Raw genomic sequence first — 22,399 nt, forward strand, 5'->3', positions numbered from 1 at the left:
TCTGTCCACTTGCTTGCAGCACAGACCCTTTCTCACTCCTCCTTTAGCAGAAGACCCCTCTCCTTCTCCCTTTTCTGACATCTCCTGTCTGGATTTCATTATAATGGGCCGCTGCCAGTGGAGCAGGCGTTCCTGACTCTTCTCCATAGCAGCTCTCCAGTCTCATGTGAGTTCCCTTTAAATCTGGTTCTCGTTGTGGCCTGATTCCTCCAGTCTGCTGCATGTGCATTATGTACAGTGTGATATTAGTGAGGATGAATAATTCATTGCTTTATCTGTGTCACGGGGGTCTGCGATTATCGCATTCGATTATTGTCGCTTCAGGCAGGGAACAGCGCAAAAGGACGCAGTATGGGTGGCGTTGATATGTCCCTTTGTTTTGTCTCAGTTCTTGAGCATTGTCTTCAGGATAAACAGTCAGCTGTCCTCTGAGCCGGGCTAATACCTCATACAGCCCATTGTGAAATCAAATGGGCACCTCCATGCTGCAGTGCTCGGGCTGGGCTGATGAAGACATGGCGTCTTATTCTAGAGGACTGGGGAACCTGTTTGGCGAACCAGCATGGTGCACTGCATAGGTCTGTTTTCTAGCTGAAGAATCCAGAATTCTTATTCATTTTATGGTACCTCTTATTTCAGCTGACTGGTGTTATTACATCCTCACTATTAAAAAATGGCTTATGGTCTTGTTTAAATGAACATTTTGTCATTGTCAGATGCAGAAAACGTACTGAATCCTGATTTCTGTATGTCTGACCCGGTAGCTATTTTAGGTGACTTTGCCACCCTGGATCACATTTGCACTAGGGACTGTGTAGCGACCCTTGAGGAATGTCTGCAGGGCTGGAAGTTACTGGGTCTGTGTTAACAAACAGCCATCTTCACCTGAACTTGTGCTTCCAGTGTCAGTGGTAAACACTACAGTACACCATACATTTACATTTACAGCATTTATCAGATGCCCTTATCCAAAGCGAATTACTGTCAGTAGTTACAGGGGACAGTCCCCCCTGGAGAAATTTAGGGTTAAGTGTCTTGCTCTCAGGGACACAATGGTAGTAAGTGGGATTTGAACCTGGGTCTTCTGGTTCATAGGCGAGTGTGTTACCCACTAGGCTACCACCCTCCAAGGACCACAAAGGATATAGACAGATTACATTTCTTCTTGGGTGCTGTGAGCCAGGCTAGCTGATTGAAGACCACTTTGATGCAGCAAAGACAGCTTTGATGGACCTAATCTATTTCAGTTTTAAAAAGAAAGTGGGCAATTGCACCCCCCCAAGCCTCTACCATTGATGCAGACAGCCCAAAAGACCACCAATTCCATGAGCTGAAACAAAGAAGGTAGTAGTCAGAAAAAGATGTTGACCTAGTGTTGTCTTGAAACCATCCATGTAGGCTGTGCAGTGTTGTATGTTTCTATATATCCTGAATGTAATAACGCAGTATGTCATTTCTGTATATTTAACCCCAATGCCGGTAGTAACTACCTTTAAAGTGGAATGGTTGAACACTGATGTCATCATGAGATGAAATATTTACTGTATTCTATCACAGGGAGATATGTCTCTTGTCATTTTAAAGAGTGAATGTGATCTCAGAACCCTTTGATCATCTGTGAGTGTGGTGACCTAGTCTGATCTCTGCAAAGACTAGGCAGTTTGCGTTTGAAGGGGTATCTCACCCTGAATGTTCACTGATGATAGGATCATCCTCTAATCCTTATTAGAAACTGAACTGGGAATACCCCACCCCATACCCATGCTTACACCACTCTACATAATCCAGTCATGTGAAAAAAGTGACAAAAGTGAAGTGATTGTGATACACAGCAAACAAAAAAGCGTCCTCTGCATTCACCTTTAGTGAGCAGTGGGCAGCCATGACAGGCGTCCAGGCAGCAGTGTGTGGGGACGGTACTTTGCTCAGTGGCACCTCGGGATTTGAACCGACAACATTTTGATTACAGGTCTGTTTCCTTAACGACTATGCCAGCCACAGCCCTACAGTAAATGCTTACAGTGCCTGGTATTCCTGGAGCCAATCTTGCGTAGCTTCTGAGATCAGAGGAGATCTTTAGGTGGTATGACCGTGATTTTCATGTGAATTTCTTTAAAAGCTTGGATTGGTTCTTCTTCTGGCATCACAAATCTGACAAATAAATCTGACATATCATCCAAAGTGGAAACAGTGGTTAGACTTTAAAATGACAGTCGGGCAGATGCTGTGAAAGATCATTTTTCCTTCCATCAAGTTCAAAACACTTACATATTTGGACTCTAAAATAAAAAAGCATTTAGGTGAAAGCAGTCTTTATTGATCTGCTGGTATACATGCTTCCAGGAACATCTTGAAAACACATTTTTAGCTTTTTAAACTGAACATTTTGGTCGGCATGCGCAGGCAAAATACATTCATTCATAGCCATAATGCTTCAGAACCATCCATCAATAAACATGCGCCATGGCTGTGCAGTGTATGTGTGTGTGAGAAGATGTAGCTGTCAGAGCTGACAGGCATGTGGGGTGGCACACGAGAGTACAACATCTACTGACCTTTGTGAAACCTGCAATATGCAGCACATTTTTTCAGACTACAGACATGTGGACAGGGTGCAGGCAAGGAAATATCCAGCTATGCACTGACCACTGCTTTTGCAACTTGTTGGAAATGAAAAACCAACTAATCCACAGAGTCTTATGCTGAAACCATATAAATGCCAGCCCTACCATTGTGCCCCTGGGAAAGATGCTTAACCCTATTGTGCTCCAGGGACTCTTAAGCTACAATTTGTGAACCTATAAAGTTGCTCAGCATTACAGTGCCAGCTGTACAGAGTTCAGTCGTGTATAGTGTACATCATTTTTATACATTACATCTACAGCATTTATCAGATGCTCTTATCCGGAGCAACTTACAATCAGTAGTTACAGGGACGGTCCCCCTGGAGAAACTCAGCGTTAAGTGTCTTGCTCAGGGACACAATGGTAGTAGGTTTGATGTGTTACCCTCTAGGCTACCGTCTCAAACCTTCAAAGATTCTGGTGTTTTTTCTTAATTTAGCCTAGAAAGAAAATTGAAGTCAGCTTAAGACTTAAAATACCTCTTAAACATTCTTAACTTGCATTGCTATCATTTTGTCAATTCAATCTGCCTCGATAAGACAAATATTATGTGCTATATTATTATTTGCAACACATATGTGTTGCAAATTACTGAAGCAAAAAACAGATAATTCAGTTTTTATTATAAAATCAGACAAATAAAAACCAACAGGAAGCCAACAGTGTCCATTTGGTTTGCTGTGGGACAGGCTGACCCGAGGCCAAGACTTCCTGTTGGCCGGGACATCTGGGTGACCAGAGGGCAACATACTATTCCTTTGTTTTGGGACAGGCTTTTTTCCAGATCGTTTAACACTTCAATTACTCCTAAGTGAGGTAAAAATATGCATTATTCGTGCTACTTATTGATTTCTAAAAGGGCAACAGTATTATATATTACATCAGGAGGATGCCTTCAAACTGTTCATTTAAAAGGAATGTCACTCTTTTAATCAATTCCTTATATAATAGAGTTTCCTGCATACAGAAGAGCATCAGAAAGTAATGGCCTGGATTTATCATCAAACGGTAAGCACATTAATCAAAAGGTACGAAGCGCGTTGTCAGTTAACACTCCTCTAATGGTACTGCAAAGTGCTGAGTCTTTCACTATTTCGTTTCTTGGCTGCAGACTGAGGATGTAGAGAAAGTTAATAATCTCGGCCCATACTTGGATTCACTGTTCCCCCAAGTCAGAAACCGTTTCATGTGGTCTACAGGATAATCTGGAGGTGAATTTTTGGTTATGTAAACTGCCAGTGGTTATGTAAACTGCCAATAAGCACCTCATGTAGCGGCTTTTATGAAGACAATAGTGGACAAAGCAGCCATGAAGGTAAAAGGAGGCAACTTATAAATTCATCAAACACACTTCACTTTCTCCAGCTAAAAATAATTAACTAAATACGATTCTTCAAGCTGGCCTCTATCTTAGTCTTCGTCGCTGCCACAGAGTAGGTGTTTGCTTTTGACTGGTAATATATATATAATATATGTACAGACACAATGGATAAGTGTCAGCTATTTTTACTTTGCATATTCAAAAGTCTGAATAAATGCCATAAGTCTAAATATTTACTACAAATATGTTACTAAAAATAAAAAAAAAAATCAATTATTTATTTTGAAAAATATCATTATGAATGAAAAAAAAAATCTGAGACGATTTAAGTTATGAAACAAAACTTATGAAACAGCTGAGCCTGGAGGTCAAAACTACATGAGAATAGAGGCCGCTGGAAACCGCTTAGAGGCGGACAACATCAGTGACAAAAAATAAATGCTGCTAAATTCCAGGTGAAAACATCTCTTATGCACATATTTATTTCATTCATGCAAATTCATTTTAAAATGCATTATTTGGGATTTTTTGTTGTCTCTCACTGTTAAAGTAAACCTGCCGTTAAAATTATAGACTGATCATTTCTTTGTTACTGGGCAAACTCCAGAAGGGGTTCAAATAATTTGTCCCCTGACTGTATGTAGAGCTTAAGCCACGTACCCGGCTTTCTGCAGGGTTAGAAAGCATCTTTCATCTAACAACTTTTGCTGTAAATTACACTACGTCCAAAAGCAACAGTCCCAGAAGGGCCACAGTGCATGAGCCAAGTCAGATCTCCAGCTCCTTTTTATTGCAGCAGAGAGGGTTTTTGTTCTCCGAGCTGTCTGGCCTTAGCCCACTTCCTCTACAGTATTTCATTTTAACCTTGACCTGAGTCTTGAGTCTCCAGGCCTCTGCTGGTGCGATTTGCAGTGCTTCTTTTTTTGACCCTGCTGAATCACATACATTTTCAGTTCATACTGTTTGATACTTCCTTTTAAAGACTGATAGACTGACTCGGCCCTTTTTACTGGCCATTACCTGCTCTTGCCCTCTCTTTTCATGAATAACTTGGCAGCAAACATGTCCCAGATCCACAGCACAAAGGCTTTGGTGATATGGCAAACTACCACAGTGCAATTCTGAAATAAAATATCGGGTGGATTCGGGGATATTGAGCCGTTTACCTCCCAAACTCCTTTACTTCCTTCCTGAGGCGTTGACAACTCTCCAAATCTGATTGCCGCATACAGCGCCGCACTCCCAAAAAACAATTTTTGCTGTGACACAGTCCTTTCAGGCAAACCTCCCCACAGATTCCCCCTTCAAGGACGCCGTGCAGAAAGGAATTAAACCACAATCGATATCTGGGCTGGAGTTTGAGATGGATCTATCGCAGCTTTGCTCACTCAACGCCTTTTAAACACACAATGGAGGGTTTTGGCATGACGTTCTCTCAGGAATAGAAGACGGCATCCATTACCAACGACAGGCCGAAAATGCAACCTTGGACTTTTCCAGTTCATGTGCGACATGCACACTGACGGTGGGGTTCCTCCAAAAGAATAAGCACCGTTCTGAGCTGCATCAGTAATGAAATCATAGGAAGGAAATTGGGAATTAAACAATAACAACCACCGACGCACCCCAGTTACCCTGAGCAGAGTGTTTAATTACTTTAGAGCTTTGAGCAGGTTTTTTAGATTGCTTTTTTTCAGCCTTCAGAGAATTCAAGTATACAATCCTCACTGGTTAAAATAGCTTGTAGTGTGCAAATGTTTCAGGCTGTAGTGAAACTAATTAAAGGTTTTTCTTGTTGCCAACAGTAGCTGTTGGCACTATTGCAAAGTGCAAAAAACACACATAATGATTTTTAAATGTAAACGTGGCAAAAATTTGTTCTGAGCATCATCCCGTCAATAACACAGCATTGTATTGATTTGTTGGGATCTATGGTAGGGTGGATGGAGAATCTGTTTAAAATCGTAGAGCAGTTGCAACAGTACAGGCATGAACTGGAGGGTGCAAATTCATGGCCCAGAAGTATTAGGGGAAATGAGTTCAAATCCCCAAATTCTCCCATACCACCCCTCTGCTACGTTCCCTTCACTGGCTCCCAGTAGCTGCACGCATCAGGTTCAAAATACTGATGCTGGCCTACAAAGCCAAACATGGAGCAGCACCATCCTACCTCACAGCCCTTATTACACCTCGCACTGCACCTCGTTTACTCCGAGCCTCCAGTACTGCTCGCCTGGTCCCTCCATCTCTGAAGGTAAAAGGAAAACATTCATCCAGACTTTTCTCCATCTTGGCCCCTCGGTGGTGGAATGAACTTCCCCTCGAGGTCAGAACAGCTCAGTCACTGAGCACCTTCAAACGACAGCTCAAGACCTTCCTCTTTAAAGAATACTTAGATTAAATTGTAATTTTCTTGTTGTCGAACTTTGTGTACAGAATCTACAACAGAGTGAACTAAATAGATGTATTCATAGTTGGGGTCCTAGTGAACCGGAATTGATCTCTTCATCGATGGTAACTTGAAAGCACGTTGTAAGTCGCTCTGGATAAGGGCGTCTGCCAAATGCCGTAAATGTAAATGTAAATGTAGTTGTAAAATTGATCCTTTCTGTTCAGCTTTGACATAATGTGACTGTCAATTTAATTTCATTATCAATTGTAGTTTTTATTCAGGTTATTTTTGTCTTTTAATAAGAAAGTACTTCAGAAATGATGTATGAATCATAATGCATTATATTCACCTCATACTGGCCCATTATGGGCTGATGCCAGACCCCCTCATGAGCAAAGCAGGGATAAAACTGCATGTAGTCGCTTTCTTCATAGGTTATCGAAGGCTGTGTGTGTGTGTGTTTCTGTGCCAGGCAGACTACCTGATACAGACATTTCACACAGCTACTGACCACAGGAGGCCATTGAGCTAATTAGTCCAGTGTGAAAATCCCTGTTTTATAACACATGGATTTCCAGACCGTTGTCTGTTAGCACACTGGTGGTACTGAAAGTTTTGAGAACAACCTAAACTGACATTTACCACAAAGCATATTTATTTGGCTTTGGTACATTATTCTTTAAATTAATGTTTTTACTTTACTGTACAAATAATTAGAAACTGAAATAATTGCAATGGCCACCAGGGAGTGAAACTTTTATTCAGTCAGATATTAAGAATTGAAAAGCTTCAGAATGCTTTTATTCATGGTGCATTTAGCTTGGTAGCACTGACCATAAATCACCACAAACTGTTCCGGTTAAAAAAACAAGGCGATATTACCACCTACTCAAATTAATAATGTTCAAACTTTTAATGTGTGAAAAACACAGTTGTCAAAATTACATTTTGGTTTTGAATGTCGGCTTTCAATAGCTGACATTTTTTAGGGCCGTAAGATAAACTTCCCGTCGAGAATTGCGACTTCTTGCGATAATAAAAAAATGGATTGTGGTTAAATACGCATACATATGCATTGAGTGTGTTATGTATAGATATTACGACATTAAAATACTATTGAAATATCTCAGCATATTCTGACCAGTTCAATAGCTAGGCTGGCATTCTGCCAACAGGATTGATAAAACTTTTTTTTTTTTTAAATGAGCTTGCTAATAAATTCCCAATACATCACTGCTCCAAACTTTTGTCAAAACGATGTACACTTTTTCGTTTTCAGTACCTGCCTAGTAAAATGTGGCCCTGAGGCATGGAAACTGTTGACTGTCACATGATTCCATCCATGTGGCTGGGAGCAACACGGAGATGAGGTAACGTGACTCCCACAAATTGGCAAGATGGCCACTGCCAGCTGCTCAGTCATTAATTGGCATTCGTCAACTCAACTCGTAAGATTTATCCTGTTCATCTCCTCACCTCTCAACTCTTCCCTCTCATCCTGTCCCTCCCCCAATCCAACCTAGAACGCGAACGTCAACATCTGTGCGGTGTTGCGGCTTGTGCCGGAGGATACCGGCACACGCCGGAGGAGGCGTGGGTGGTAGTAGCCTACTGGGTAACACACTCGTCTATGAACCAGAAGGTCCGGGTTCGAATCCCACTTACTACCATTGTGTCCCTGAGCAAGACACCTAACCCTAGATTGGGTTAGACTGTCCCCGTAACTACTGATTGTAAGTCACTCTGGATAAGGGCGTCTGATAAATGCTGTAAATGTAAATGTAAACCGGAGGAAAACTTACCTGCCTCCTTGCGTCCAGTCGCATCAGGGTTTCTCGTTTTTCCCAACACGTGCTCACGTTCTGGTCCTACGCCGGTACCGTGACAGTGAGAAGTTCCAAAATGTAGTGTAGGAGTGTATGTGACTTTTTCAGAAATATGCCCTCCATTCCAAAAGAGCACATATTTTCCTGTGCATTTCTACGTGAGTTTGCAGCTCTGTGGACAGCTGCACATTCTTTTGGTTCTTTTCATGCATATGTGTCTGTTGAAAGAAAGAAAGCCCTTCTGCTGTGCTGTGCCAATGCCAATGATATACGGTGTTTAAAATCCTCCAGAATGGATGCCATTTCGTTTGTGTCGCCTGGGCTACATCTACTGGCAACAGTACCGGCATTACGTGACCAGTCTGGGCCTTTTTATGACTAATCGGTCTGTAAGTCTGTGATTTGCATATCTTGCTTTTCCATCTCTCTTTAAACAGACGGGCAGGCTTGTAGAGGTGGAGGCTGCAGGCGTGGGCTTATCCGTCCCGGGTTTGTGATGTCAGATCTCAGCTGCTCCATTCAGCGAAGGCTCGGAGGGGGATTTGGTGCACGGGGCGGGGGGGGGACAATGAAAGGCGCAGGAAAGGAGAGGTGCAGGAGGCTGCATAGGGGAGGGGCCAAGTGAAAGGGATTTGTCGTGTTTCTTGGTTACATGGTTGCAGGGAGGGGCTGCTGAGGAAATAACAATGAGGCGGCCTGAGAAAGCCTCTAGGCCTCGCGAGCGCTGTGAGTGAGTTGAACATGGAGCATAGCTGGAGCATATCCTGTGCACCTTGGTAAACAGTGCTGCTGCTGTGTGTGTGTGTGTGAGAGAGAGAGAGAGAGAGAAAGAATGAAAGACAGCTCTGTGCCAAAACGCAAGATCTAGGAAAGAAAGTCATTGTCGGAGCTGCTGTGAATGCAGCGTACGAGCAGCTGTCTTTAATGCAGAACGTTTTTTTTTTTTCTCAGCCCGCAAGGGACTGAAAAAACGCCCTGCCCTGCCTCCCTGTCTCCGTCTCTCTCTCTCTCTCTCTCTCTCTCCCTCTCGCTCTCCCTCTTTCTCTCCGTCTTCCACGAGCCTCGGCGGACAGGTGGTGCTCCCAGCGAGCTCCGACCCTCTCCCCGCTCTCCCCGCGTCTACTCTCGAGCCAGCTGGAAGCCAGAGGGAAGGAACAGGGAGGAATTTTTTTGGGAGTTGCCATTTTAAGACTTCCCTCTTTTTCCTCCTCCAGCCTGAAACTCTGCAGGGCCAGAACAGAGGGCTGGTTATTCCAGCCAAGGGCACGCTAAAGCCACGTTGGCTTTCGGAGAGCGATAATTCGCCTGCTGCTGGAGGAAGGGAGGTCTGGTAGGGAAATGGTTTGTAACTTGAGGCGCAGGGGGGCATAGCACCGGTCGGCCGAACCAACTGTGGATCTGCTGCCGAAGGATAAGCCCCCCACCCCCGGGTATAAAACAACACCCAGGAGAAAATAGGGGAGGTGGCCGTGGCTGAGCTGCTATGGAGGGTGAGTCGGCACTTCCTTTCCACGTCTCCGTTTCCGCGGCCTGGCGGGATTGCGCTTGTCCAGGTCATATTGCCAGAGATTACTCACAGCGATCAGCGCCCTGTGCCATTTATTGTTTCAACCCAGTCACTTTGCATCAAAGCCGCTTGTCCTCGACCTGTGCGTTCAATGCACGCATTGTGCAGAACCATTAGTAGCCTGACGTGAGCTCCTTAAGAGCGAAACCGCTACCACACAACTGCGTCGTAATTCTCTTATATTCATTGCTGTGTTATTTTGGCAGACTTTGGACTGTGCAACAATGAACAGGATAATCCAATTTATTAAGAGAGATTATTTCAAATATTGTGATTACAGAATAATGAAAGCGTTTGTATTTTCAACTGAAGACATATGTTTCTTACATTTAGAATTAGAATTATGTTGATTGGCCCAGTGTGCTAACACGTGCATGGAATTTAGCCCCAGGTACAATTACAAGTACTGAACTGGGTTGGTGCATTTATCTGGGAAATGCATTGTTTGCAGCATTACAGCATTATACCATTGCACAATGATCACATCATTAAGAAGTGAGCTAGAGCTCATAATGAGACTCTTGTTCTCATGGTTCGTGGCGTGCAATCGCCCAGATGCTGTTGCCTGGGTCTCTTACCTTCCTCCTGGCTGCATTTCAGGAAATTCGCTAATGATGACTTCTAGCTGGAAGGCTAATGATGTCTTGGAGAGGTCATTAAATATCTGTCTTCATAAGCAGAATCAATTTGATTTTACATTTTAGCTGTTTTTAATCGTTGTACCAGGTTGGATTACCTTATTAAGGTTTGTGCTCTTTGAAAGCAGATGATGCACGGTGCACGTGAAGCATCAGCCGTTTGGAGAATTGATTTGCCGCTCCAAACAATTCCCTGTGGAGTCTACGCCAGCATATGGGTGTGGCCTAAGACAGTGAATGAGTGGCTTATGCATACTTGAGAGCAGGTGCTGCTGGGGTAGTGCAAGGTAGTGCTTTGTTTAAAAGAAACAGGTGTTGGTGTCCACAGACAGAAGCTGTCAGTGATATAAGATTGCACGGGAATGCTGGGCCTTCCTGTATGAGTGGCCAGTGTTACTATAATATTTCAGAAATATGCATGTGTAATAAGTAACTTGCATGTGTTTTATTATATTTAATGCACATCTGATTGTATTGCTATTATCATTACGCACTATGCAAGTATAATAACGGTATTATAATATATATTATTATATCGCAAAATCTGCATGGACTTCAATTGGCTCTGGACACACACACATGTGAGTCCACACCCTTGTCTGTTCACTTGTAATTCATGATTTGTAGATAGCTTAAGGTCCTGCCGCCATACATGACTTAATATCTTTGCCGACAGCGGCCCACTTGCATATGCACCCCTCAGTCAGCATTAATGATAATATGAAATGTAAATGCATTTAATGATTATCATAGTGATCCACAGACAAAGGTCGGGGTCTAGCGGAAAGGAGTCGGAGGTGCCCTGTGCACGGGCACAGTAGTGAGTAATGGGAGGCAGATTTCCGTTATTTTTTCCCCTCTGACTTCCATCTAATATAAGACACACACCCCCACCTTTCTGCTGGCACAGGGCTGGTGTCACACAGATATGCCTCAGGCATCAATCTTTACCTCTCCCCTGCAGAAATGAACATAGCTTCAGAGACAAAGCCACCAAGACCAGAAAGCTTGTACAGTTACCATAGAAAACACTGGAAGCAAAGGAGCAGTCGCTCTGCATCAACTGACAGGAAAGGAACGAGAGAACAGAAGGTTGCCAAAACGTGGTCCTAATCCACTCTTTATCTGCGCCCCGTCCAACAGATGTACAGATGGGGAGATGAATGTAATCATGGCAAACAATAAATCTCCTCTTGACCCAGTGATACTGAGCCCTGCACTTCACCTCCCTCTTCAGTTCAGTGAGACGCTCAAATAATGACTCTAGAACCATCCTTTGTTACAAGAAAAGTAATAAAGCTAAAGTGCTGTAGTAATAAATCTTGTTAATGATGACATATGTTACAAAGGAGAGGTGACGTAGAGCATGAATTTTGATGGCTGCTTCATATTACATTTTTGCATCTTACCGGCAAATTTTAAATATATGTGTTTTTTGTTGTCTTTACGCAGAATATTTTATAGTAATACATTTTCTTATCCATCGTATTAATATTTTGTCTCCTTTTGTTCCTGGACTGTTTTAATATGAATGCCTTCATATTCGCTGGTGGCGGTCTAAGGCACGCCTGTGCAATATTCGTGCTGTCTAAGCAGCACCTTGATATGCCACACCTGTGAGGTGGGATGGATTATCTCTGCAAAGCAGAAGTGCTCACTAACACACATTTAGACGGAGTTGTGAAGAATGTTTGAGACTAATGGGTCTTTTGCACATGAGTTCAGCTCATGAAAAATGGGAGCAAAAAACAAAAGTGTTGCATTTATAATTTTGTTCAGTTATTGCACACACACACACACACACACACACACACAGACACACACACACTGAACAAATATGTCTTTCTCTGCAGGCTGAGCCGTGTCTGTGCACCCCTCCTCCTCTCATGAATGTCTCTCACCATGGCGAAGCGCGAGACCGGCAGCACCAGCCCGGTAGTCCGGCAGATAGACAAGCAGTTTCTGGTCTGCAGCATCTGCCTCGACCACTACCACAACCCCAAAGTTCTGCCCTGCCTGCACACGTTCTGTGAGAGGTGCGTCGCCGGATCATTTCTCCTTTTCATGTATTTTTCAGTGCTTCTGCACTAACTTTTTTTTATATCAGTATCCGCATCAATTATTTATTCGCACTGCAGTCGCATCAGATGTTTAGTTTTTTTTTATCGGGGGCTTTCAGACAGTGGTTTAACTTGGTTTTAACTTAAAAATATGTCACGCTGCATTATTCCTCAACGGCTGTCCAACCACCGCAGTTTATGTGGCAGCGAAGCTTTTAAGGATAACAACCCTGACCCAAAATAAGCCTTTGCGGAACAGGGATGGCAGGTCAGGGGTGAATTCGTCTCTTGCCTCTGCGTCTGGGAGCGTGTTGAACGTGACACAATGCTAAAAAACGCCCAGCCAGGCCCACAGGGATGGCAGTTGGCAGTCAGCAGCAATTCCAGCATTCCCGACCGCTCTCAATGGTGTCACATGATTGGAATGCTTCCCCCCTCCTTTTTGTCTGTCCATTAACCACAATGCTTTTATTAAAGCCATAAAGTTTCCTACTGGCCCAGCAACTGGGTCCCAGACTCATAATGTTCAGTAGCTGTTTTTTTTTTCGGATGAGACGCCGTGCTGTCACATTTATTGTTAAAATGATTATTTCATTAATGGAATGCAGATGAGCCTTAATGAGTCTTGCTCGTATTTAATTACTATACTGTCAATACTTATATGTAAATTAAAATTTGAATGAAGCCAAAAAAAAGAGTTGAGGCTTCATCATCGATAACAAACTGTAAGTACCACCCACAGGTCAAGGATCGGTGCAGCTTACCAAGAAGTCTTATGACTAACAATGGACATAATCAGACACATCCAAGTAAATTATATAGCAGACCATGCCAGGTTATTTGGACCAATTTTGGTCCAAATAACCAGGCTTGGTCACTGTAGGTGTTTGGTAAAACGGAGGAAATATTCCTCCAATAATCCTGTGATCTGCTCCTTTTCTCTCTGCAGATGCTTGCAGAACTACATCCCACCTCAGTCGCTGACGCTGTCATGCCCCGTGTGCCGGCAGACCTCCATCCTGCCCGAGAAAGGCGTGGCTGCCCTGCAGAACAACTTCTTCATCACCAACCTGATGGAGGTGCTACAGCGCGACCCAGACTGTGCCCGTCCAGAGGCCTGCAGTGTCCTGGAGTCCGTCAGTGCTGCTGCGGCCTGTCAGCCCCTCTCCTGCCCCAACCATGAGGGGAAGGTACCTACCCTGTCCTTCTGTGTGGCTCCTTGGTGGCTTACAGTGTCCTCTGTGCAGTTAAATATGCAAACAACAATGATTAAATACAATAAGATCTAGGAAGGTAGTATACTGCACAGGCATTATAAGGTTATATATTTACAGTGATATATTTAAAAACAGCCAGATATCCACATTCATTCTTTTCCAGTGATCACTGCCTGGCATTAAGGCGTGTGGCTCACGTTGACTCTCATGCTCCACCTGCAGGTGATGGAGTTTTACTGCGAGTCATGCGAGACAGCAATGTGCCTGGAGTGCACCGAGGGGGAGCACAGGGAGCACGTAACCGTCCCTCTCCGTGACGTCCTGGAGCAGCACAAGTCCGCCCTGAAGAACCAACTGGATGCTATTCGCAACAGGTATGGTTGCATGGGTCACCTCAGGCATCTGAAATTTCAATGTTTCTCAAAATGTCTTATACAGTAATGACTGTTAAATGTTATTACTCTTAATTTGAAACCACCATTTTAACCCTGATATTAACCCTAACTTTCTCACTAACTTTCTCTCTGCTGATTTTATTGTTAATGTACAGGCTTCCCCAGCTGACAGCAGCCATCGACCAGGTGAACGAGATCTCCAAGCAGCTGACAGACAGGAAGAACGAGGCGGTGACCGAGATCAGCAGCACGTTCGAGGACCTGGAGCGAGCACTGAACCAGCGCAAGAACACCCTCATCACAGACCTGGAGAACATCTGCACTGCCAAGCAGAAGGTTGGTGGGTGGGATGCTTCTCTCGCCTTGTGCAGATGTGCTGCAGTCTGCTTCGGAAATGCTGCAGCCAGTTTTCCTGACCAAATGCAATATCAGCCTGGGTACAAGTGTATTTCTGGATTAAGCAGTGAAGCCTGGGGCATTTCACATTTTGCTGAGCTGAGAAAGTGCAATAACCCGTGCAATGCAGAATATAGTAGTGGTCAGTTTAAATTAATTACAGCAATGTATCCATGTTTGCCTATAATCATAACTCTACTGCAAATCTGTTTGTCAGCTGCATTACCCATCAAGGCACCAGTCCAAATCCTGCTTACTGTCACCCTAAGAAAAGCCACATACACTGAAAAAAGTGAACACTGGCTAAACATAAAAAAAACCTCATCAGTCTGTCACACCTAATATTTTAGCATGGATATTGTAGTAATGTGAATAATCCAAACAAACCTGCTGTCAGTAGCATTATAGTAAAGTAAAAAACGATTTTTTTAACTACTGTAATGAGAAAAAAAAAAACACATTAAACAAACAGCAACTGTAGCTACACAGGTTACAGCAGGTTTGATTGGTTTATTTACATTAAGACAATGCTAAAATATTAGGTGTGACAGATTGCTTCTTTTTTTTTTAAGTTTAGCCAGTGTTCACTTTTTTTCAATGTAGCATTATGTTGCTGCAAGGGGACTGTGGGTAGTAATTATTTCTGTGGGTGCAATTACATTTACAGCATTTATCAGACGCCCTTATCCAGAGAGACTTACAATCAGTAGTTACAGGGACAGTCCCCCCCTGGAGCAACTTAAGGTTAAGTGTCTTGCTCAGGGACACAATGGTAGTAAGTGGGATTTGAACCTGGGTCTTCTGGTTCATAGATGAGTGTGTTACCCACTAGGCTACTACCACCCTAATTAGTGACTGGTTGACATGTACTTAGAACATGTTAACTAAAATCTGACCTGTGAGCGGTTATCAGCAACTTTATTTGTGGATGAATTTTGTAAATGTTAGTCGTTTGTTGAAATGTTGACCCCACAGTGACGTATTTTTTCACCACATTTTTAATAAATCTGTCTCTCAGGTGCTGCAGGCCCAGTTGTCCACTCTGCTGCAAGGGAAGGAGAACATCCTCAGCAGCTGCAGTTTTACTGAGCAGGCCCTTTCCCATGGGAGCCCCACTGAGGTTCTGCTGGTGCAGAAGCAGATGGGCGAGCGGGTGGGTGCCCTGGCGCGCCACGACTTCCCTGAACGCCCGCATGAGAACGGCCATTTGGACTGCCAGGTGGAGACTGAGGGGTTACGGCGCTCCATCCAGAACATGGGGGTTCTCCTCACCACCAATGCCGTTGGGCACACCAGCGTGGCAGCGGGCGAGGGTCTCCGCCATGCTCTGGTGGGCCAACATAGTACTGTCACCGTGACAACCAAGGACAAGGCGGGTGAGCTTGTGCGTACAGGCAACGCCCACCTCCAAGGCTGCATCCTGGCTACTGATGGCTCCACCCACACAGAAGTGGAGGTGGTGGACAACAAGAATGGCACATATGAGGTGGGGTACACCATGCGGTCCGAGGGGGAGTTCTCCTTCCAGCTCCTCCTCTACACCCAGCCCATCCGAGGAAGCCCATTCCGGCTGCGTGCTGTCAAGGCCTCGGATGTGCCTCAGTCACCTGATGATGTCAAGCGACGGGTGAAGTCACCAAGCGGTGGAGGTGGAGGCCATGTTAGGCAGAAGGCGGTGCGGAGGCCGTCCAGCATGTACAGCACCACCAAAAAGAAGGAAAATCCCATAGAGGATGAGCTAATCTACCGAGTGGGTGAGTACATTCAATTGTAGCTATCATATTCTTGCTTTTCATTTATCAGACTCTAGCTGACTTTATCTTAGTTACTACAGTAACAAATCTATGTTTTCCTTGAATATAAATATTTGCTTAAATTTTAGCATGCTTCATTTGTAATTGCTTACTAGCCTTATTCTCCTTTTATTCTGTTTTATTTATTTTACAAATTGAATATCTTTTACCATGCACAGCCAAAAGCAGAGCGGTTCAGGATGCATTTCACTGCGTGTTGTAACCTAATCCTGGAATAGGCCGGTGTCAGAAGATTAGCAGATTGCTCCCTGTTTATAACCAAGAGCACTAACAGACAGTTTTCTGATCAGATTATGTTTATTAATGTTTTTTTGTCAGGGACCCGGGGTCGTGAGAAGGGAGAGTTCACCAACTTGCAAGGGATTTCTACCTCCAGCAATGGCCGAATTGTGGTGGCTGACAGCAATAACCAGTGCATACAGGTCAGGATGTACCTTTTACACTCCTGGAATCAGCACTATCCACACTGCAGTCAGTAGTGTTGTATTAATGTTGCAATTACATGTGTCATGGGGGGTAAACAAATTAAACTGGCCGTTTCGTCCTCATTTACATCATCCGTGACTTTCAGGTGTTCTCCAATGATGGACAGTTTAAGCTGAGGTTTGGGGTCAGGGGTCGTTCCCCTGGACAGCTGCAGCGACCCACCGGAGTCACGGTGGACATGAACGGTGACATTATTGTGGCTGATTATGACAATCGCTGGGTCAGCATTTTCTCCTCTGACGGGAAATTCAAGGTAGGGGTCAGTGAGGCCAGTCACACCAAGACGTCTTTCACTACCATTCTTGTCACGTGCCCTTTTGATAAAACATTTAAAATGACTTTTTTTCATGGGACTTTGTAGAACAAAATAGGTGCCGGCCGACTGATGGGACCTAAAGGAGTGGCTGTAGACAAGAACGGACACATCATCACCGTGGACAACAAGGCCTGTTGCGTGTTCATTTTCCAATCCAACGGCAAGCTGGTCACCAAATTTGGTGCAAAAGGAACATCAGACCGGCAGTTCGCAGGTACCTGTCCTGTGGACCAACGACCACACTATAATAAATATGTCTGAAGAGTGTATTGATAGAAGTTTGTGCTTCTATGGAGCCAGGATGCTGAACATTTCTGAACATCTTGTAAAAATAAGGATGATGGTTTGAGTTCAGCCTGACTGCTCTTTGTGTGGAGTTTGGTGGTGTGTATGTCTGATGTTTGATATTTCTTTTTTCTTTTTTAGAGAAAAGTGGACTTAACAATGCACTGGAGCAAAAGCTTAGTAAATCTGGTCCGGTGTTCAGTAAGTATATTTTCTTTCTTTCTTACATTTAAATACATTTACAGCATTTATCAGATGCTGCAGAGCGACATACAATCAGTAGTTACAGGGACAGTCCACCTGGAGTAACTTAGGGTTAAGTGTCTTGCTCAGGGACACAATGGTAGTAAGCGGGATTTGAACCTGGGTCTTCTGGTTCATGGGCGAGTGTGTTACCCAGTAGGCTACTACCACCCTATAGTTTGTCATTTAATTTCTTACACAATTATTTCTTTTTATACTAGTTTTATTGGAAATAGTTTTTGCAATTCAAACTCTAAATAAAGATAATTTCAATGTAAATATGTGTTTAATATGTATATAGTTGTGTATGTTGTGCATGTAAGAGAAATTGGTCTTCCTCTTCCCTTCCTTTCTCCTCCCAACATCTTTTTTTTTTTAACCAACAGGTCCACACTTTGTCGCAGTAAACAACAAGAATGAAATCATTGTGACAGATTTTCACAACCATTCCGTCAAGGTGCGTTTTCATGTTCCTGAAGGGTTTTTGTTAAACTGCCTGCCTTCCTGTGGAACGTTCATTCACTGCTCGCTTTGCCCGGCGGAACCCTGTGGGCTGTATCCTGTTGTGCGGGTTCGGAGGAAGAAAGGTCCTTTTCCTGACATTGGATGACTCATCCACTCATTTCCTGTAGGTGTACAGCGCTGACGGTGAGTTCCTGTTTAAGTTCGGCTCTCATGGAGAGGGGAACGGACAGTTCAACGCCCCCACTGGCGTCGCTGTGGACGCCAATGGTAACATCATTGTTGCCGACTGGGGAAACAGCCGAATACAGGTTGGCTGCTATATTTATAGGCTAAAGTAGTCTTTGTCTTTGATGGTCTCGATTTTTGGAGATATTTTAAATAGTTGGCTGAAGTTTAGTATCTTTACCCCTTTTGTGCAGGTGTTTGACAGCTCAGGCTCATTCCTGTCCTACATTAACACATCTGCGGACCCCTTGTATGGACCCCAGGGATTGGCCCTTACGTCAGATGGACATGTAGCGGTCGCCGACTCTGGAAACCACTGCTTCAAGGTCTACCGCTACCTGCAGTAGCTTTAGCGAAGTCTTTGCAGAGGCCAGCCACAATGAGCACTGAACAAGGACACAGTAATGTACTATACAGGGCCTTCCTGTATCTGCCATTTTAATTTGCACATATTTATGGTTCCGTTCATAATGTCTGTTATTGCAGTGATTTGCAACTAGAGGAAACACTAACAATGTTCAAGTACAGTCTTACATGGGGTTTTAACATATAAAAGCTGTGGTAGGAAGTCAGTGTGTCTTACACTGGTCAGTGGCGCTTGAGTCTTTGACCTATTTCCTGACGGCTTGAGTGCATGCAACGTAGAAAAAACCCTGATCCGTCCACAAACCAAGAATTTTGCTGCCGTGAGAGAAACAATTGCTTTGCATTCCATCGATCAGCTTTGTACTATAGCTCTAATAGTGCATTGTAAATTGAGAGTTACCTTAGAATGGAAGATATCATGTTCTCCCATAACTCCTAGCGGATTTAGGAATCCCACGGTAGCATGTCTCGTACGTTGAGAAGCACAGAAATAACCTGGAATTCATCATTTGATGTTTCAGTGTTAATGAAACCAGCATTAACATCGGAAAACTATTGATTTAGGTATCACAACACCATTCTTACCATAATTTTTAACAAAAAAACAAAATGGCTGCTGTGTGCAGGCATATTTATAGATAACTGCTGGGCTGACAGCTCATCATTTTCGGCGAAAATCAGATTTGCCTGTGGGCAGTTGAGTTGTTAAAAATTGTGCAAGGATGTGCAAAGGTCCATATAGTGCGCAGTGTTATAAATGACGTCGGCTTGACCACTAATGGGTGTCTAAGAATAGCAGACGATATTTCGCATGAGAACAATGTGGAGACCTTCTCTCACCACAGTACGCCATCTGTGCATTGACTTGTTTCATAGGTGTGTGCATTTGTATATTGTGTAAATTGAATAGATATCCACAGCTTTTCTCCCATTAATCTCAGCTTTTCCAGCTTGTCATCCCCAGCTTTTTCGTCCAGCTGCACTTTGTCTGGTGAGAAGCGCCTGTTGTATTTATTGCAGACAAGCACAGCACAATTTTTTTTTTTTAGCTCTATAACGAAAAATCTGTTACAAAAAACAGTTTTTAAAAATGTTTAATTTATTTCATTTTATAAAGACAAATTGTGCAGTTCTCGAAAGGTAGAACCACGGACATGACTCATTTTACCAAGAAACTGGCTTACAGGACAGAGTAATTAATTTAATGGCTTCTTGTTGTACAGCACATAATTAATGTACAGTTGTGTAGCGATCAACTCCAGAAACGGTAATTGTATTTCTTCTGAAAAAAAGGTATGAAGTTGCCAAATGTCACAGCAAGACGTGAAAGTCTGGTTCAAGCAAAATGAACAAAATGTAGACATTTTGCATGGAAGCCCTAAAAGGCCATGCATCTAATGATTTCATCATTATTAAAGACATCATCAAAACCTAACCAATGAGTTATTTGTGTTGTTTTCCTTGTCATTATGACAAGATAACGAATGGCTGTCTTCTAAAATAACCTCCTGTTACACATCCATCCATTTCAGCCATTTTCTTGTGAAAAGAGCATCTCAATGTACCAACAGAAAATCTGCATAGCAAATTTAAAGACCATTTCATTCTTTTCTAACCACGCCTACTTTTCTGACAAATAAAGTACCTTTTTTGAATTTGAGTGCCAAGCAAAAACATAGATTTTTGGTATTGAAATATTCACACCATTGGAAAGTGAATGTTTGAAATGTTTTATTGTTTCATTTGTCCGGTGTTAAAATATGTGGAGACTAGCCTAAACTAGCCAAAATTCCAAGCTCCACATGTAACTCATTTTCATATGCAAACATAACATGTATTACAGCACAGTGAGTATTATGGGGTGTAACAATACTGAATAGTACAACAGATTTTATGTATGCCTTCTGTCTATGAGTTTTGGCTTGTCATGTCGCCCCAGTGTTTACAGTCATTTCACCGCTATGGTTGTATTAGCTGAGCGGAATCTTTTATTCGTTTATTCATGTTTAATTCTGTGCCTGTTATTTTAATCCACCAATGTACAAAACTCCAGCCATTGAATGAAAAAATCCGCCAATTTATGTTTTGCCAATCCTCCCTCAGAACCCGAATGTGTTACCCTGCCACATGACCATGCTGATGACCCCCCCACCCATGAATATGCACTGGTAATAAAAGCACATGGTTAAAGGCCGCGTATGTGTTTTTTTCCCAAAAAATTAGAAAAAAAAAGCAATAACCGACTACACTGCTCCTCGTGTTGGGCTCAGAAGGTACACTTGTTGAGCTCGAACTGCCCGAGGAAGTTTTGGAGCATTTCGCACGCCGCGCGGCTTTTAGTCGCCCTGCACCGTCTCTCCTCTGGTATCAGCTCCAGCCACACGTTGTTGTTCAGGATGTATCTGAAACTGAGGAGGAGAATTCACGTGTGGGTGTGGCGGGTTTATATATACATATATTTTAAATGTGCAGACAGAGAGGATTCGAAACACACTTCCTGTTGGCATCAGGCGTGGTCAGGACGGCCTCGTTTTTCCCCATGAACAGATACTCCCCGTTCGGCTTCAGGTCCAGGTCGCTGCACGATTTCCGCACGATCATCTCCCGCGTGGCACCGTGCGTAATGCCTTCCTCTTTACCTTCATTATGAAGGAGATTATGATTATGAAGCCCGACATGCAGCCTTTTCAAAAACTCAACCCTCAGACTCACCTGCCAGCAAAACTTTGTTCATCCGCGTTGTGTAAAATTTGAAAACCCCGTCCTCGCTCTCACTGAGAACCGTGATAACGTAGACTGTTGATGACATCAGAGATCACATTTTCCATTTTAGGGTGTTCTTGAATAGTTCTTCCAAGCAATTATTTGAGAGGAACATAAAATAACTCACCAAAATCAACAACTGGGTAGAAACATGCAAAGTCACTGCGAGTGTTTTCTTTCATATTTAAACTAAACGTGACCCTTATTTTAGGACATAAACCTGAAAAATATCAAAATACTATTTTAACATTACAGACATGCACAGACACGCACAAAAAGCTGCTCCTTTGGGAATATGTAAAATGGAATGAAAGTAAGGTGCCTGGAATAATCCAGGAATAATCCCAATCAAAAAGCAAAGCAAATCTACAACTGAGATATCATTGATGATACAATGGTCGGGACATCAACTGTCTCCAGCAACATTGATGAATAATGCACTGCGAGTGACAGGTACCCACCCTCAGCACAAGAACACACGTCACCCTGGCAGAGTTTGGTGAGCATCCTGCTCTTCTGAGGCGCGCTGTAGAACATGCCACACCTCCTTTCTGAAAGGTCAAGCGAAGCAGGACGTTACAGCTACAAAATGGATCTGGCTGCAAGCGCTCATGAAGACGATTGTCCGAGTAACAGGTGCAGGCTTCAAGGTGAAAGTAAAAAGTGTTTGCGACACACGGCAAGCACGGCACAAAATGTGTCCTCTGCTTTTAACCCACCGCCTTGGTAAGCAGTGGGCAGCCGTGAAAGGCGCCCGGGGAGCAGTACGGTACCTTGCTGAAGGGGACCTCAGTGGCACCTTGGCAGTACGGGATTCGAACCCGCTACCCTTCGGTTGCCAGTCTGCTTCCTTACCTGCTAGGCCACCACTGGGTGAACAGGCCTACCTGGATTGTAGTAGTCATAGATAACAGCAGCTGCTGGCTGCACAAGTCCGATCGGGACAATCTGCTTAGCTCTGAACTGAAGACACTGCTCTTCGCTCGAGATCTGTGACAAT

At 43.6% G+C, this 22,399-nt stretch overlaps 2 protein-coding genes across 3 annotated transcripts in view; one reads left to right on the top strand and one right to left on the bottom strand.

Annotated features, from left to right (window-relative positions):
- LOC114769259 (tripartite motif-containing protein 3-like) lies at positions 1–20,826 on the top strand. 2 transcript variants are annotated; one of them, XM_028962120.1, is made up of 13 exons: positions 1–166; positions 12,222–12,404; positions 13,378–13,618; positions 13,868–14,019; positions 14,196–14,376; positions 15,455–16,190; positions 16,569–16,672; positions 16,822–16,989; positions 17,098–17,266; positions 17,479–17,538; positions 17,967–18,037; positions 18,213–18,353; positions 18,465–20,826. In XM_028962120.1, exons 2-13 carry the CDS (start codon positions 12,259–12,261, stop codon positions 18,615–18,617), a joined length of 2,322 nt encoding a protein of 773 aa, XP_028817953.1. In that variant the 5' UTR covers positions 1–166; positions 12,222–12,258; the 3' UTR covers positions 18,618–20,826. The 2 variants fall into 2 exon arrangements, with proteins under 2 accessions (XP_028817953.1, XP_028817954.1); XM_028962121.1 differs by lacking the exon at positions 1–166 and adding an exon at positions 9,275–9,653.
- c4 (complement component 4) overlaps positions 20,351–22,399 on the bottom strand; it is a 12,552-nt gene continuing 10,503 nt past the window's right edge. Inside the window, exons 36-41 of the mRNA XM_028962114.1 lie at positions 22,287–22,389; positions 21,861–21,950; positions 21,527–21,619; positions 21,349–21,432; positions 21,131–21,275; positions 20,351–21,044 (exon numbers count right to left, since the gene is read on the bottom strand). Coding sequence (XP_028817947.1) covers positions 20,903–21,044; positions 21,131–21,275; positions 21,349–21,432; positions 21,527–21,619; positions 21,861–21,950; positions 22,287–22,389 — 657 coding nt within the window. The 3' untranslated portion in view covers positions 20,351–20,902. The remainder of the gene's footprint in view (positions 21,045–21,130; positions 21,276–21,348; positions 21,433–21,526; positions 21,620–21,860; positions 21,951–22,286; positions 22,390–22,399) is intronic.

Source organism: Denticeps clupeoides, chromosome 19 (genome assembly GCF_900700375.1).
Source record: "Denticeps clupeoides chromosome 19, fDenClu1.1, whole genome shotgun sequence".
Taxonomy (NCBI): Eukaryota; Metazoa; Chordata; class Actinopteri; order Clupeiformes; family Denticipitidae; genus Denticeps; species Denticeps clupeoides.